The sequence below is a fragment of the Elephantulus edwardii genome, unplaced genomic scaffold (assembly GCF_000299155.1).
Source record: "Elephantulus edwardii isolate Elephantulus edwardi_28Jun2011 unplaced genomic scaffold, EleEdw1.0 scaffold00029, whole genome shotgun sequence".
Classification (NCBI taxonomy): domain Eukaryota; kingdom Metazoa; phylum Chordata; class Mammalia; order Macroscelidea; family Macroscelididae; genus Elephantulus; species Elephantulus edwardii.
Window position 1 is genome coordinate 7471793 of NW_006399779.1, and position 18260 is coordinate 7490052.

General features: G+C 40.5%; 1 protein-coding gene across 1 annotated transcript; it reads left to right on the forward strand.

The window, feature by feature from the left end:
* The first annotated feature begins 7105 nt into the window (after positions 1–7105).
* LOC102870753 (prostaglandin reductase 1-like) lies at positions 7106–11821 on the forward strand. Its single transcript, XM_006883777.1, has 2 exons — positions 7106–7139; positions 11037–11821. Exons 1-2 carry the CDS (start codon positions 7106–7108, stop codon positions 11819–11821), a joined length of 819 nt encoding a protein of 272 aa, XP_006883839.1.
* Positions 11822–18260: the final 6439 nt, after the last annotated feature.

Here is an 18260-nt window from a genome sequence, read left to right on the forward strand (position 1 = left end):
ACATTTCATTGTAATATTTTGCTTTGTCATCCCGTGCTGCCTTTTGAAATCTTCTGTTCAACTCTTTAGTATCTTGAGTTCTTCCCTGTGCTTTGTAAATACATAGGCAACTAAAATGTGTTCTAGTGGGGACACGATTTGATCCCTGACAGCAGCAAAATAAACCATGCAATTGTCTCATTTAAAAGTGGACAATATCAGCCCATTTCAGTTCACTAATGCCCATGACAAGCTCTGGAAGCATAATACACAGGGAGTTGCACTGCTAAGCCACAGGTAGCAGCTCTCCTGCTGGTGGTTCAGCAGCTGTGAGGCACAAAGGTAGGTAATCACCTCCAAAAACTGGCTGGAGGATCAACTATGAGTTGGTTCTGACTAGATGAAAATGAGTTAAGTTGCACTGAATGCCTAGAATATCAATCCTTGTGCATTCCCTTTCATTATTGACAATTTCCAATTTTCCTACATTCATGTATCATACATTCTATGTTCCAATATAAGAGATCATTACTTCAGAAATTAATAGTCAGGCCTGCTTCCCTGTCTGTCTTAGTCTGGGTCTTAATCTAGAAGCCTGCTAAAATCTATTCACTGTGAATGACTCTTGATATTTTAAATACTAGTGGCATAGCTTCCAGCATCACAGCAAACAAGCAAGCAACCACAGTATTACAAACTTGCAAAGAAGTTACTTTGTAGTGATAATAGTGAATAAGGAAAACTGTAGAAGAATTGGTGTCTTTGAATTGCAGTGTTGACAAAGAATACTGGATACCCTGTGGACTGCTAAAAAAAGCAAACAAGCTGGTCTTGGAAATACAGCCAGAGCGCTCCTTAGAAGTGAAAATGGTAAGATTAGGTTTCACACACTTCAGGCATGTTTTTACCAAGGACAAGTCCCTGGAGAAGAACACTGTGCTTAGAAAAGTAGAGGGCTGGTGACAAAGAGGAGGACACTCAACAACAAGGATTGTCACAGTGGCTCCAACAAGGGGCTTGCACACAGCAGACATTGTGTGAACGGTGCAAGATCAGGTAAAGCTTGATACTGTTGCACACAGCATCACTATGAGTTAGAGTCCACAGTCCTTCATAACATTAATAGGGCTAGCTTAGTGGTAAAGAGGTGTGTTGCCAACCCAAAGTCACATAGTTAAAATCCACTAGCTGCTCCATGGAAGAAAGATGGGTAATCTCCCCTCATGCAATTTATTGACCTGAAAACCCACTAGAGGGTCAGCTATGAGTTGGTTCCCAACAACAACAATATTCTGATTTAGTCTAATTAGTATTACAAAAATAGTAAGTAAAAAAATTATTGAATTTGAAGTCAACACTATAAACTAGGGCATGATATTTTTTTAACTTTTCTCTTAAGTTTTCTTATCTGAAGAATACCAATAGATTACTATTAACCTAGTAAAGATTAATTATACCTTTACTTTTTGATAGCTGTTAGAAAAGATGCACAATAACAGTATAAAATTGCCTAGCAGGTAATCTGTGCTGATAGAGGTCTCTTATGAAAGAATAGAGAAGAAGGAAAAGAAGATGCCTGTGAGCGTGCATGCCCACACATACACATAGAGCAAGGAAGATATTATAATAATCCTGAATAATGTGCAACATGTTACTGAACTCAGAGCGAGTTCCCGCTGTACTTGTTTATTTAGATGTTTGACAGCATCAAAGCCTCCAACGTTTTTTTCCCCTTTAGTTGACAAAGAGACCAGATCTGTAAAGGATGTAGAAACAAATCTAATAATCCTTTCGTTCAACTCAGAGATCCAAGGAACGAGGATCAGTAGCTACTAAATTGTTTGCGGTTTCTCTTATTTTCTAGAATGCTCTGATTAATACATCGGAAATGCCATTTCAAATCTTTGCTTATGCCCTTGAGATATGAATTTATTTTTGTAAAATAACTCCTCTCCCTGGGTCACTCCGCAGAGAAAATGAATAAGCATCATTTTAGATTCTTCCATAGATGATGCCCACAAACTGAAATCACTGGGAATCGAAAAGAGGGCTGGCCCTGAGATCAAGGTCAGTCTCACTGACGAGCGAATCTGGTGATACAGTCTCCATACTGATTTGAAAGTCAACCAACCTTTTCCAGACCGTCTTTTCTAGTTACTGTCTAGAAAACATGTCTTGCTGTTGTGTACCTTTGAGTCAGAATCAACTCATAGCTGATACTCACAGCTGACTCTCCAGTGGGTTTTCAGAGGCTGATAATTCCAAGGGAGGGAATGTCCATCTATCCCCTGCATAGCAGCGGCAGTGGATACAAACCGCATGCCTTCAGGTTGACAGCACAACTTTTCACCAACAGGCCACCAGAGTTCTCCAGAAAACAGTATCAAAAACCTCAACTACTTATTCCCATAATTTTTATTCTTAAATGAATTTGTTGATTCATTCTTTAACTAGTTCATTCCTCAGATATGTACTGTTACAACTAACTAACATGTACAAACAATTATGGAATCTTGACAAGATTACGGGAGTTTACCAATAAATAAAATGTTGCCCCTCACCTTAAGAAGCAAGTACATCAGAGAGCTTACTGGATTTTGTTGCATTCATACGTATATACTGAAATACAGATAAGAAGTATCTGCTTCATGGTATATTGTGAAGATTAATGAGACAAGGAACATAAAACCCTTCTTATCAGGCCTGGCATATTACCAGTAAACATGTCTCCTTATTGTTGTTGTTGTTATGTGCCGTCGAGTCGCTTGCGACTCATAGCGACCCTGTGTACAACAGCCCTAAACTCTGCTCTGTCCTGTGCCAATTGCACTGTCTCTGACACTCCCATCCCAATTATCCCAGTCACTGAATCAATCCACCTCATAGAGGGCCTTCCCCTCCTGCACTGTCCCTCCACCCTCCCAAGTATGATGTCCTTCTCCAAGGACCAGTCTCTCCTCACAACATGTCCAAAGTATGTTAGACGGAGCCTCAGAATCCTTGCCTCCAAGGAGCCACCTGGTTTAACCCTCTCCAGGACAAATCTGTTTGTTTTCCTAGCGTCCATGGTTTTCTCAATACTCTTCTCCAGCACCACAGCTCAAAGGCATCAATTCTTCTTCTATCCTCCTTGGTCATTGTCCAACTCTCTGATGCATAACAAGTGATTGTGAAGACCATGGCCTGTATCAGACGCACCTTAGTCTCCAGAGAGATACCATTGCTCTTCAGTACTTTTGTACATAGGGTTTTCAGAGGCCTGCTATTTCAGAAGTGGATGGCCAATCCTTCTTCCTAGTCTGTCTTAATGTGAATGTTCAGATTTAGAGAAGTATCAGACAGACCAGCAAGTTAAAGGTATGTCCCTTATTGTGGAGTTAACTTTAGTTAACTACCTCCTTATTACTACCGTCTTATTCATGTAGAGTTCATGTAAGAGATCTTAAAGGATGAGAAGATCAGTGGATGTCAAAAAACTTCCCCATGCATCAGAATTGCCTTGAGGACTTATTAAAACACCAAATACTAGGCTCTACCCACAGAGTTTCTGATTTGGTGGGTCATTGGTTTCCTAATGATTCTGATGCTGCTCCTCTGGGGACTGTATTCTGAGAGCCATGCCCCGTTTCATCCTCCATAATTTACAGTGGGTGGTGTCATTCATAGAGTTGTGCTGCTAACTCTGAGACAGCATCTCTCCGACTGTTCTAATCCACCTGTTGCTTCACGGAAGAAAGACAGACAATCTCCTTTTATACAATTTACAGCCTCGGAAAGATCACTGGAAGATCAGCTAGGAGCCATTGACTTGACAACAACTGAGTTTTCGTTTTATTTTACAGTTGGGAAACAGGCTTAAAAAAATAGATACACCAATAGACTCCTTATTAAACTTTCCTGACCCCACTTATCACTGTTACTCGGGTGTTCTGATAGTTAGCTGCAGATCATATCAGAGCTTTTAATTTATTAACCTTAAAGAAAGTGATATTATAGGTACCATAGCTACTACTTTTTTTTTTAACATGAACATGTCAGAAGTAACGAGTTGTCTCTGGAAAGAGATACCATGTATATGATCATTAATGTGTAAGCCATTAATCAATTTGAAAATCTTTATTACTTATTAGTTTGTAACTAATTCTCCCAAAAGCTAAAGCACAACACAATGAAAATTTATTATCTCAGTTTCTGTGGATCAAGAATTGAGACCTAGTTCATCTGGGTGTTATGCTTCATAAGCTCTCAGAAGTTAGAGTGAAGGTACTTGACAGGGTGGACTCTCATCTGAAGGCTCAGCTGAGAAATGTTTCACTTCTAAGTTTGCTTGTGTGGTTTGGAGCAGGATTCGTTTTCTCTAATTTTTTTTTTTTAAGTAAGTGTTTTAGCTCCTCATGAGGTGTTAGCCAGGCACCAAGCCCAACCTGTCCCCTCCCTGCCTCTGCCCCAGTTCCTTATCACAAGAGCTCCTCCAACATGGCAGTTTGCTTCATCAAGGCCAAGGAGATGGAGGTAAAGAGAATGTGCTCCCACAAAGGAAAGGGTCCTCTGGTAAGAAATAATGACCCATTATCTCTGTCATAGTCTACTGGCTCAAAGTAAATCCCTTGGTTCAGTTTACCTTGTAAACAAGCCACAAGATTAAACAAGCACATAAATACCGAACGTGGTATGATTAAGGGTTTGATTAATATCAAGAGGGGATGATTAAGGGCAATTAGAAAGTGTCTAATGTGCCACTCATATAGATTCTTCATTTCACAGAAGGAGAAATTGTGGCTCATAGGTAGTAGGTTCAATAGTATCACAGAGTCAGTCAGCTTCCTTAGCTAGATATTGAGAGTTCTTTCTATTGCATTGGCGCAACACTCTCTATTTGTGTTCTACTATAGACATCTCAGATAACATGTTGACTAGAAGCAAAAGAACAAAAAAAAAGCATTGAGTAAAACAGAGCTCATGAGTTTATAATGTTCAAACAACAATTCAAACAATTGCAAAAGTCATTGCCAAACTCTATCATTAATATCACATGCAAGGAAGACCCTGTTGAAAGTTATCAAAAAATGACTGGAACAGCACATCAACAGAGAATAGCCAGATGTGCAGGCTGGGTTTAGAAGAGGCTGTGGCACTAGGATTATTATAGTCAATCTTATATGTATCTTGGCTGAAAGTAGAGAGTATTTCTATCTGTGTTTCATTGACTATGCAAAGGTATTTGTGTGGTTCACAACAAACTGTGGCCAACTCTCAGAAGAGTGGGAATCCAAGAACACTTGATTGTGCTTATGCAAAATCTACACTTGGGCCAGGAAGCAGTAATCAGGAGAGAGTAAGGAAACACTGCATGATTCAAAATCAGCAAAAGTGTATACCAGGGATACATTCTATCTCCATACCTTTTCAATTATATGTGAAACTGATCATCTGGGAGGCTGGGCTCTATGAGGAGGAATGTGGCATCAAGATTGGAGGAAGACTCATCAACAACCTATATAATGCAAATGACACAACCTTACTGGCCGAAACTGAGGTCAAGGACTGCAGTCTTCAATATGGATTGATGTTCAACATCAAGAAAACAAAGATTCTCACCACTGAGACAATTGGCAGCATCATGATATATGGTGAAGAGACTGAGATTGTTAACAGCTTCAATTTGCTTGGCTCCACAATCAACACTCTTGGTACCAGCTGCCAAGAAATCAAAAGATAAATTGCATTGGGAAAATCTTCTGTTAGGGACCTCTTCAGAGTACTGAGGAACAACAGTGTCAGTCTAGAGATTAGGATGTGCCTGATCTAGGCCATGATCTTCCCAATTGCTTGTTATATATCAGAGAGCTAGACAATGACTAACGATGATGGCAAAAGAATTGATGCCTTTGAGCTGTGGTGCTGGAGAAGAGTATTGAATATACCATGGACTTCTAGAAGAACAAGCAAATTCATCCTGGAGAGAGTGGAGCCAGGCTGCTTCTTGCAGGCAAGGATTTTTAAGCTCTCTCTGATATAATTTGGACATGTTGCAAGGAGGGACCTGGGAGAGGGGACATCATGCTTGCAAGAGTGGAAGGACAGCACAGGAGAGGAAGATCCTCGATGAGATGGATTGAATCAGTGACTGGGATAATGGAAGCAGGTGTGTCAGAGACAGTAAGGTTGGCTCAGGATAGAGCAGGGTTCAGGGCTGTTGTACATAGGATCACTAAGTCACAAACGATATGAAAGCACATAACCACAATCACCACTATAACTAAGAATTCAGAAGAAAAATGCAGTTTTATAATTCCAAGTAGACATTTAATTGGTGTGTTAGTCAAGTAATATAAAGAAAGATATGCACTAATTTTTTATTAGTATATATATATATATATATATATATATATAGTAAGAGCCAATTTTGTTATTCCTTTTCTAGGAATATGTATTTTTGTTCTTATCCTATGTTATTGCATACTGTAGAGTTAAAACTGACCCATAACTGATGCTCCAGTGGGTTTTCAGATAATTTAATGACACTGAAAGAGATTGTCCATCTTTCTCCCACAGAACAGCTAGTGGATTCGAACAATATATCTTTGGGTTGTCAGCACAAATCCTTACCACTAAGCCACCAAAGTTTCCTAACTACACTATAGAAAGCCTCTCATATGTTTCCAAATTAAATATATCTGCTAAATCTACATCAGAGTATCCCTCAAATGATATTAATTTCCTAGACTAGACTAGCCTGAAATACACAATCATTCATAGTAAGGTTGGGTTAGTGATAAGGATTTGTACTCAACCCAAGAGCACATGGTTCGGATCCACCAGCTTCTCTAGGGAATGAAGACATGCAATGTCCTCCTTTATGTATACGGATCTCTGAAAATCCACTAGAGGGTCAGATAGGAGTTGGTTCCAACGTGATGGTGCCTGACTCCACCACTAATAACAACATGTGGAAGTTTGGGAGCTCTGATGGCACAGTCCAGACAGCACACTAGTGGCACAGCTAACTCACACCCCAGGCAGCCATGTGGCTCCATTGGTAGCTTCTTGGGAGAAAGATGCACAGCTTGGTCACACATGATTTCTAGCCTTGGGTACCCAATATAGGCTCAACTGTGGGTCAGCTATGCCTCATTGGCAACGAGTGACTGATATGGAAGGTAAGGAATCCTAGTAGTGCCATGGTTAAAGTGATGAAGGGCTTGTTTTCTAACCGCAGTGTCAGAGGTTCAAGCCCACTCGCTGCTGTGTGGGAGGAATATGTGCTAGTATAATTCTATAAAGATTCTGAATCTTGAAATGCATGTGAGGCAGTTCTCCTTGGTCCTCTGGGGTCACTGTGGTGGCTGTCACATACTGTCAATTCAGAACGGATCTGTAGCTGATTCTCCAGCAGGTTTTCAGAGTCAGTGAAACAATCACACAGAAGGAGATTGCCCCCTGGAACGTGACTCCCTGCCAAGGGCCCACAGGAAGGTATATATCAGGCTCTGAGGAATTAGGGAGCAACAAGGCAGAAATGGTTACTGATTTAAAGGTCTTTGGATCAACGAGGGAAAATAAACAAATTAAAATATCACTGGGTTCGACTTCTCACCAATGAGACCTAAGCAGTGTGAGAGTGGAGATGAAGTGAACAAAGCTAACTACAGCACAGAAGAGTGCCTATTGTTTCCTTTTCCAGACACATCCTAGGCAAAGTTTCTAAGGTGAGAAAGCTGATGTGATGTGATTGGTTACGGTCAAAGCACACAAAATATCACTCGTTTCACTCATTAAAATACAAGTCTTTTTACATGTAACTGCAAACTAGCACAAGAGTCGTGATTGAAGAAGCAACAGTCATGACTGAGGCAGCAACAGGTTTCAGAGAGCCTCGACTCTGTCAGATTTGGTTTGGTTCCAGGTTAACATGACCCGCAAAACAAGCTTCTGTCTGGAGAATAAAGCTCTCAGATCGCATCTTTCCCTTGCTCAAAACAGGTTTGCTATCCAGTTTATTTTTTGCTTTGGAATGATTTCTAAAATCTCCAGGGTGTGACTTACTAGTTGAGAAGGAGTCAGGTGCAGGTCAGCCAGGTACTTTTTCACAGAAAACAGATTCCATGAAGGAAGAAAACTTCTCAAGAAGAACAGGTTTTCGAGATTCATCTTTGGCACTTTTCATTAATGATGAGTCATTAGTAATAAATCATTCATGATCCCCTTCCCGACAAGGATGAATAGAAGGATGCATCAGAACAGAGCACTCTGAGCAAAAGCTGGAATGCCAAGCACTCTGGAGAACTGCTCCCAGGACTCCCTGGAGGGCAAAGCATTTGCTGAATAGGAAATGCAGCTCCAGCCCAGAGGAAGGCACAGCGTGATTCAAAGCATTTTTTATAGTGCCATCTAGTGGAGATTATGCTTCCTGCACATTAGAGCCAATGTCTAGGCTCGAGGCTTTCTAGAACTGGTTATTGAACTATGTAACAAATTCAAGCCAAAGCCAGTCCTAAAATTCCAGAATGCCTTTGTTCAGTAACAGAAGCTCTGGTGGCATAGTCCACAGGGAGTCATCCTACTAAGCCAAAGGCCACTGACAGTTCAAATACACCAGCAATCTCAAAAGAAAGATGACTTCCCATTGACTGGAGGGTCAGCTATGAGTTAGTTGTTTCTGATTTCAAAGAAATTTGCTCCAAAGCAAAGCAATAAGCAAAACATCATTTTCCCTACCACAACCATTTGAGTTTCTTTTAGTCCTTTTTGAAATTTATCTAGTGACAGCAGATAACTCTAAAGTTTGCTCTGAGGATAAAAGTAAAATTGGAATTGGGGTTTGAGTACATAGTTAACAGAAAATAGAGGAAGAATAAGACAAACTTTTGAAATGGCAAAGATTAAAGATGGTAACTGCCACTGATCCGTCAGTTTACAGTACTATGATGGTTTGAGTGTTGCTGCGATCCAGGATGGACATAGTAAATATTTGTAGGGTTACCTATGATGGATGAATATCAGCAGAATATCTAGAAAGACTAAAAAGAAAGTCCAAGTGGTCTACTTTCCATAATTAACTAATGAAAACTCATCTGGATCCCAACAGAATATTGTTCTACATTGTGCTAAAAAATAAACCCCCTAGGTTGGAAGGCACTGCACAACAGCCACAGCAAGGCACACAAAACAGCAAGCATCAAGGACAAGGCCATGTTACGTTACGTTACGTCACGTCACGTCACGTCACGTTATGCCTGAGCTCATCATGGACTGGAGCTAATTCAATGGCAACAAAAAAATCACAATAAAGATGGTTACTGGCAAAGATAGATTGACCATGTACTTTCTAAGTGTGCACCACTGTAATAAGAGAAGTCATATTGCAATAGGAAGAGCACAGGTTTGGAAACAGATCAGTAGGTCAGAAAGTTGACTACATTACTTGTTGTGTTATGTGTTGTCGAGTTGCTCATGACTCATAGTGACCTTATGTACGTGAACCCTAAACTATATCCTGTGCCAATCTCACTGCCTCTGACACACCTACTCCCATTACCCTACTCACTGAATCAATCCACCTCTCCTGTGCTGTCTGTCCCTCCACCCTCCCAAACATGATGTCCCTCTCTAGGGACTGTTCTCTCCTTAAAACATGTCCAAAGTATGTTAGAAGAAGCCTCAGAATCCTTGCCTCCAAGGAGCCTCCTGGTTTAATCCTCTCCAGGATGAATCTGCTTTCCTAGCAGTCCATGGTACCCTCAACACTCTTTTCCAGCACCACAGCTCAAAGGCATCAATTCTCCTTCTATCCTCCCTAGTCATTGTCCAACTCTCTGACTCACAACAAGAGATTGCAAAGACCATGGCCTGTATCAGATGCACCTTATTCTCCAGAGAGACACCATTGCTCTTCAGTACTTTGGAGAGGTCCCTAACAGCAGATGTTCCCACCGCAATAAGTCTTAATTTCCTGACTGCTGGTGCCAAGAGTGTTTACTATGGAGCCAACCAAACTAAAGCTGTGAACAATCTCAACCTCTTCACCATCCATCGTGATGCTCCCAATTGGTCCAGTGGTGAGAATCTTTATCTTTTTGACATTGAGCCTCAATCCATAATGAAGGCTGCAGTCCTTGACCCTCTACAGCAAGCGCTTCAGGTCCTCCTCAGTTTCAGCAAGGACGATTGTGTCATCTGCATAATGCAGATTGTTGATAGATCTTCCATCAATCCTGACCCCACATTTCTCCTCATAGATCCCAGCTTCCCAGATAATCTGTTCTGCATACAGGTTGAAAAGGTATGGAGACAGGACGCATTACATTACATTACATTACATTACATTACATTACATTACATCACTTACATTAATAATAATTTACATTAATAATAATTGTCAGACAGGAGGCTTATTCTCTGAATGCCTGTTCCTTCATCTATTAAAAAATGTGATGTTGTTATATACCATCAATTCAGAACCAACACATAGCTGACTCCTCTACTAGGTCTTCAGAGGCAGCAAACTGCATGGGAGGAGCTTGCCTGTCTTTATCCAATAGAGAAGCTGGTAGATTTGAGCCATGTGTTGACCATGCATCTCCTTACCACTAAGCCATGAAAACTCCCTATGAAAAGGTGCTAGCTATTACTATTTCACATGAATGTTGTTGTTATTGTTGGACATCATCATGCTAAGTACGACTCATAGCAATTTTATGAACAAAAGATCTGAACTCTGTTCTATCCTGTGCCATCCTCACAATCTCAGACACACTTGAGCCAGTTCCTGCATTCACTGTGTCACTCCATCTTCTTCTCTTTTGCCAATCTCCACCTTTCCCAGCGTGATGCCCAGAATATGTGAGACAAAGTTTTGCCTCCAAGGAGAATTCTGTTTGTTCTTTCAGCAGTCAATGGGATATCCCATACTCTTCTCCAACACCACAGTTCAAAAACATCAATTCTTGTGCTCGCTTCGGCAGCACATATACTAAAATTGGAATGATACAGAGAAGATTAGCATGGCCCCTGTGCAAGGATGACACGCAAATTTGTGAAGCGTTCCACATTTTTAGCCAGAGTTGTGGAAAGTAAAAACTCAGCCTTTTCTGTAGGGACTGTTGTTCTGGCTTTTTCAGGCTGGACAACACACTCCATTTCTGATGGGAAAGAACTGGAAAAGCTGCCAACAGAGTGGCCAGATACATTACCACTGTCTTTGGCTCTGGGGACAGTTGGCATGACAGGCCTAACAGCCTACTTTGGCTTACTTGATATCTGTGGTGTAAAGGGTGGAGAAACAGTGATGGTTAATGCAGCAGCAGGAGCAGTGGGAGCTGTTGTTGGACAGATAGCTAAACTCAAGGGCTGTAAAGTGGTTGGAGCAGCTGGGTCTGATGACAAGGTTGCCTACCTTAAACAGCTTGGATTTGATGTTGCCTTTAACTACAAGACAGTAGACTCTTTGAAAGACACTTTGAAAAAAGCATCTCCTGATGGTTATAATTGCTATTTTGATAATGTGGGTGGAGAGTTTTCAAATACTGTTATCCCCCAGATGAAAAAATTTGGAAGAATTGCGATATGTGGGGCCATTTCTACGTATAACAGTACTCGTCCACTACCCCCAGGCCCACCCCCAGAGATTGTCATCTATCAGGAACTCCGCATGGAAGAGTTCATCGTCATCCGCTGGCAAGGGGACGTACGCCAGAAGGCTCTGAAAGACTTGATGAAATGGGTCTTAGAGGGTAAAATCAAATACTGCGAATACATCAAAGGAGGATTTGAAAACATGCCAGCTGCATTTATGGGAATGCTGAAAGGAGAGAATTTGGGGAAAACAATAGTGAAGGCATGAGAAAGGACACAGGGATCTAAAGATGATTTGGATGATTGCTTAATTTGTATTTTCCACCATTTAATAAAACCGTGTGCTGCCTTAAATATCTAAGTAATAACAACTGTAATGAGTTTGACTCACCAAATAAAAGAAATTTAAATATAAAAAAACCACATCAATTCTTGTTCTGTCATCCTTATTCATTGTCCAGTTTTCAGATTCTTAGCAAGTGATTGAAAAGACTATGGCCTAATCAGGCACATCTTGGTCTTCAAACTGAAAACATTGCTCTTCTAATTTGGAAAGGTCCAAATTTTCCCAATGCAATATGTCTTCTGTTCTCCTGAATGCTGGTACCAAGAAATCGGAACTGCTTGATAGTCAAGATAGCATGACTATCAATTAACTGAGAAAACAAGGGTGGAACAAGTGAGTAGGAAAGGTCTACAGATGACAATTCCCTTCCTATCTTCCCATGATTCCAGTACTCCAATACTTTGTTCTTTTTTTACTGGACCACTTGAACTATGTTTTGCCTGTCCCAACACTTTATTCCTCCTGTACTCTCACCCCTAATGACAAATATTAAACAAGTTATTTGTTTCTTTTCTTTAATTCTTCACCCCAAGCAATCAGCTGGTTCCAAAGTGAGTGCCCATCACAAGCCAGAGATCTCTGGCTGGTCTTTACCCAGAAGTTGCTTCTGTGTGCTTCTTACAGAAAAGTCATGATACTTGTCCTTCTTGCCAACCCAAAGTCTGCTACCATTGAATTGATTCTAATGCATAGTGACCAAAGAGGTCAGAGGAGAATGGCCTCATTGGATGTAAATCTTTATGGAAGCCAACTGCCACATCTCCCTTCAACTGATCAGCTGAAGGGTTCAAACCACAGAACTTTTGGTTAGAAGCAGTGCGTTTTAACTTCACTAACCAGTACCCCTATTCTTTTTACAGGTCTCCTAAAAAACATGAGGAAGTTGCAGTAGGCGAAGGACACTAGCGGTCAGGAAATCATTTGCTCAGTTGACAATTCTTTCTGCACATTTCTCTCCAATCCTTCTGTCACTTTGAGAATCTTCTGTGTGCTTTGTTTTTATTCATCAGCTCATCAGTCTGTTACCCTCACAGCATGAGACAGCTTTTTGCTCCTCTAGCCTGTATAACCCAGTGAGTAATGCCTGTCGCTGAACAACAATAAAGGATGGCAATGTTTTAATTCAATGCTGAGAAGTAAGCATGTGTTCCCTAGTTCTCTGTAAAGTTTCAACCTTAGTTAGAGGGAAGGGTCATCACCTCAAAAAGGCCTCCCTCCTCCCTGAAGTTGATTTGGTTCCTTTAGAAGTAAAAAAAAAATATTTTCCTCAGCAAAGGTGATTTTCCTCCCATGAAATCCATAGACAACTGAATTGATTTTTCAGGCCAAAACAATTGTAGCCTCTATTTATCTTCTCTGGATGATCACCTTCTCCAAATCATTTTGTCATGTCTCTCTGCTCTGGGCTTCAATATCAGAGGAGATTGTAGGCCTTCAGACTGCTAAATAAAGAAAATACAATCTCTTTTCTTTGTTGAAACCCCCTCTCATCCCAGTTTTTGAAAGGAATGACTTCAGGTACAGAATTTTTAAAAATGTAATAAAACTATGCAAAGGTAGGAGAAAAATGATGGTGCTTTTGTTTCAGTTTCTAGATTACTTTTCCTCAGTAGTCATAAAAAAATTACAGGTTAATTTTAGTAAAAGAGGGAATCACTGTATATGTACATATATATAAAATCAAAGACTCAATTCTCATACTTAAATCTCTTGCTGTTGGAGTGGAGCCCTGAAGAAGAGATTTGAGGTACAAATTTCACTTTTTCATTATAAAATCGATGCATATATTGATTTCAAAAAATAGCAACATAAAAAAATATAAAAGAATTTAAGATGCAAAGTAAATCTCCCTCCACTTTTATACCAAGATACATTCTGGGTATACAGTTTTATGTGTATAAGTGTATACAAATATAAAAAAGAATAAAATTCCATCACCTTACTTTTTCTATTTCATATAATTTAGTGATGTTTTTATGACAATACTTATAAATCTACTTTAGGTTTCATTGGTTGTATGCACATTGTGAATCTTTATGCAAGTATTATAATTTATTTGTCCAGACTCTCGTACTATTTTAGAATTTTTAACACATAGCAATAATAACCTGTGCCTCAAAGACTACCGTTTTCAGTGTGTTTTGTTTGGGTAAATCTCCATGCTTGTTAGAGGGTTAGTGAAAAGAGGAAGGCCTTTAATGAGAAGCACTGGCACGAAGTCTGCAGCAAGGAGCTCAGGCACAGCAGTCATCGTGAGGAGGGTGCAGAGCTCGGTGCTGCTTTGTTTAGTTGCCCATATGGTTGCTATGACTCAGAAGCAACTTATCAGCACCTCAAACAACAACAATCTCTGTGTTATGTTTAAGGAGTAGACTTAGTGAGTCAAAGTGGTGGTGGAGCTTTATATGTTCATACATCTGCAAGCTAAATCAACAATGGGATCCTTCATATATCCAGCCCAATCTTCCAAGGAGTATGCTAGAAATAAAAACCAGTACAAAACCGTAAATAAGCACAATGAGTACCATTTAAAAACTCTCTCATATTTAAAAAAAAAAAAAAGGACTCTCTGGGTTTAATTCATTGTTTAGCTCTTTCTCCTTTTTCTTCCTCGTCTTCTTTCTGAAATCTCTCTCCCTTCTCTCTCTTTCTCCAGCTTTTCTCTTCTCTCTCTGTTTCTCTCCCTCCTACCTTCTATCCCTTCCTTTCTCTCACTCTCTCTGTCTTTCTCATGGCCATCCAGTCAGTACTAACTCATAGCTAATCCTTCACCAGGTTTCCAAGGCTATAAGTCACAGGAGAGGAGATTGCCCATTTTTCTCACAGGGAGCCAGAGAAGCATAAACTTTGGGTTAGCAGTGAAATTTCCCCCTAAAGTCACTACCAGAGTCTCCCTACAGTAATGTGGAGAAATGTCTTTGATAATACTATAATGATGGCAAAGGTCCCAGAATGCAACTCTTCTCCTGATACCACTAAGGTAGACTGGTCTGGTATTTGTCTCTGACCATTCTTCATGAACCTCCGATAAAATGTGAGTAATCTGTCATCGCACACTGGACTGCCAAAAGAACAAACACACCTGTCTTGGACAAAGCACAGCAAGGATGTTCTCTGGTGGCAAGGATGATGAGATTTCCTCTCATATACTTTGAGTATCTTAGCCTTAGGGGCCAGTTCCTGGAGAAAGACATTCATGTTTGATAAAGCTGAAAGTCAGCGAGAAAGAGGAAGACTTTCAACAAAAATAGCACTGACTACAACAGTGAGTTCAAGCACGAGAGTGGCAGTGAGGATAGTCCAAGACTGGGCAGTGTGTCACAGTCTCACACATGTGGTCACTATGAGTTGAAACCAATCTGTCACCTAATAACAAATTTGTCCTATGCCGTGAGCATTGTGTTTAGATTAAGAGCTGGCAACCACGAGCTTTCTCTGTCTCTGGTACTGAGTTCTCCGTAACCTAAAGCCTTCTTTTAATAGCTCCGGATTCCTCAGTGTATCAGAAATACAAACTGGGATTAAAGGGGCATCATTGCCATTGTCAGATGGATCTTGTCTGAAAGTAAAGAGCACCAGAAGAATGTCTATTTGTGTCTTACTGACAATGCAAAGGCATTTGACTATGTGGATCACAATAAATTGTGGCTGTGCTCATGTGAAACTTATAAGTAGATCAAGAATCTGTCCAAACAAAGCAAAACACTGCATCGTTCAAAATCAGGAAAGGAGTGCATCAGGGATATGTCCTTTCTCCTTACTTTTTCTTTCTTTTTTTTTTGTTCTCCTTACTTTTTCAATCTATATGTGGAACAGATCATTATTCAGGCTGGACTTTATGAGGAGGAATGTGGTATCAGGATTGGAGGAACACTGATAACACAACCATACTTGCCAAAACTGAAAAGGACCTGAAGTGTTTGCTAGAGAAGGTCAAAGACTGTAGACTCCAATATGGACTGCATCTCAAAATGAATAAAACAAAGATTCTCATTACTGGTAAAACTGGCAACATCTTGATAGTTGTAGAAGAGCTCGAGATTGTTAATAATTTCATCTTTCTCAGATCCATAATCAACATTCTTGGCACCAGCAGTCAAGGAATCAAAAGACAAGTTGCATTGGGCAAGTTTGTGGTCAGAGACCTCTCCAGAGTGCTGAAGAGCAATGATGTAAGTCTAGAAACTAAGGTATGCCTGATCCAGGCCATGGTCATTGCAATTACTTGCTATGTATCAGAAAGCAGAGACTGTCTAAGGATGACAGAAGAATCGATGCCTTTGAGTTGTGGTGCTAGAGAAGAGTACTGAATATACATGTACTGCCAAGAGAACAAGCAGCCCTGTCCTAGAAATGATGAAACCAGGTTGCTCCTTAAAGGCAAGGATTTTGAAGATACATCGCACATATTTTGGGCATGTTGTCAGGAGGGACTTATCCTTGAACATCATACTTTGGAGGGTAGAGGGTTTGTGTAGGAGATGAAGACTCTGGATGGAACAGATTGACACAGTGACTGTGGCAATGGAGTAGGTATGTCAGAGACTGTGAGTGAAAAGTGGCTCGCATCTATATATTCTTGGCACCAGCAGTTAAAACATCAAAAGATGAGTTGCTTTAGGAAAGTCTGCTTTCAGGGATTGAGGCATTTCTGCTGATGCTGTGGGGACTTCCAGCAACTGAAAAAGAATTTGCTTAGGCCAGCGCCATGGTGTTAAGTGTTGTTGTATATATCATCTAGTCGGAATCAACCCATAGCTGACCCTTTGATGGATTTTTCAGAGGTAGTTAATTGTATGGGAGGAGATTGCACATCTTCCTCCAACAGAGCAGCCGGTGGATTTAAACTACATGCCTGCAGGGTTGCAGTGCAGCTTCTTACCATTAGGCCATCAGGGTTCCTTATGGGGTTAAGTAGGCCAGGCTAAAAGGAAGTTTTCCAGTTCCTAACCTTATACATTCTGGCTGCTCTTCACCAAGTTGTTTGGGGTTGGTTTTGTGGGGTTTGTTGGTTTTTTTGGTGGGGTTTTTTTTTAATAGTCCACAGGACACTCACTCTTCTCCAAGACCACAGTTCAAAGGAACTGATCCTTTGGTCCTCCTTACTTATTACCCAACTTTCACATACATATGAAGCTGAAAATACCATGGTTTGAGACATGCTCAACTCAGTCTTTAAAGTGACATTTTTGCTCTATAGCACTTTAAAGAGGTGCTTGACAGAAGATTTGTCTATAACAACACATCATCTGATTTCTTGGCTGATGTTTTCATTGATATTGATTGTGCAGCCAAGTAAAATGAGATCCTTGACAACTGCAATCTTTTCTCCAGTTTCCATGATGTTGCTTTTTGGCCCAATTGTAAGGGTTTTTGTGTTCTAGGTTTGTGCAGGCTTCTTCTAATATAACTCTTAGAAAACATTTCTTTATGTGACTTGAAAAAGAGCACTGAAGAACTGAAAATAATAATTTTTAAAAAAATGTTTGTTTACAACTATAGTGTACTTTACTTTCTGAAGTGGATATACTTTGATGAGGTTCATGTAGCTTTTTCAGTTAAAACTGCCTAGGAAAAAAATTCCCTTGGGCAATCATTGGAACATGGGAGTGCATCTATTCAGGGAGTGTGAGGAGTCAAAGATGCCACCACCTTGGATCACAAGCACTGACTCCACAGATTTAGGAAAGAAATGAGTGGACTTTACCATTCTAGTGACAAGAAAAACCAAGTAGCTGAATCTCACTCATTCAACAAATAGGGAATTTCTACTATGTGCCAGTCACTGTCTTAAGTGTCACAAGTACAATGGCAGCCTCCTTATGCTAAACACTGGCCTGAGCTGTCACCTTGCCAATAAAACTGACTGGTGCATGGGGGGGAGACAATAAAAAAGATTACAATGGTAAACACAGTAATGATTGTTTAGCAGGTAAAGTGGGAACTATGGTGGCCTAGTGGCAATAAGCTGTGCTGCAATCCCAAAAGTATATGGTTCAAGGTCACCAGTTGCTCCAAGGAGAAGGATGAGCTTCTCCTACCATGTAACTAATTGCCTCTGAAAACCCCCTGGAAGGTCAGTTTGGGTCACCTGACTCTATGGTACAACACAACAGTGCGTAAGAAGCTTCACTGCCAACCCAAACACAGGCAATTTGAATCCACCAGATGCTCTGAAGGAAGAACATGGGTAATCTCCTCTGCAAATCATTGTTGTTGTTGTTGTTATGTGTCGTCGAGTTGCTTGCGACTCATAGTGACCCTATGTACAACAGCTCTAAACTCTGCTCTGTCCTGTGCCAATCTCATTGTCTCAGACACACTCATCCCAATTGCCCCAGTCACTGAATCAATCCACCTC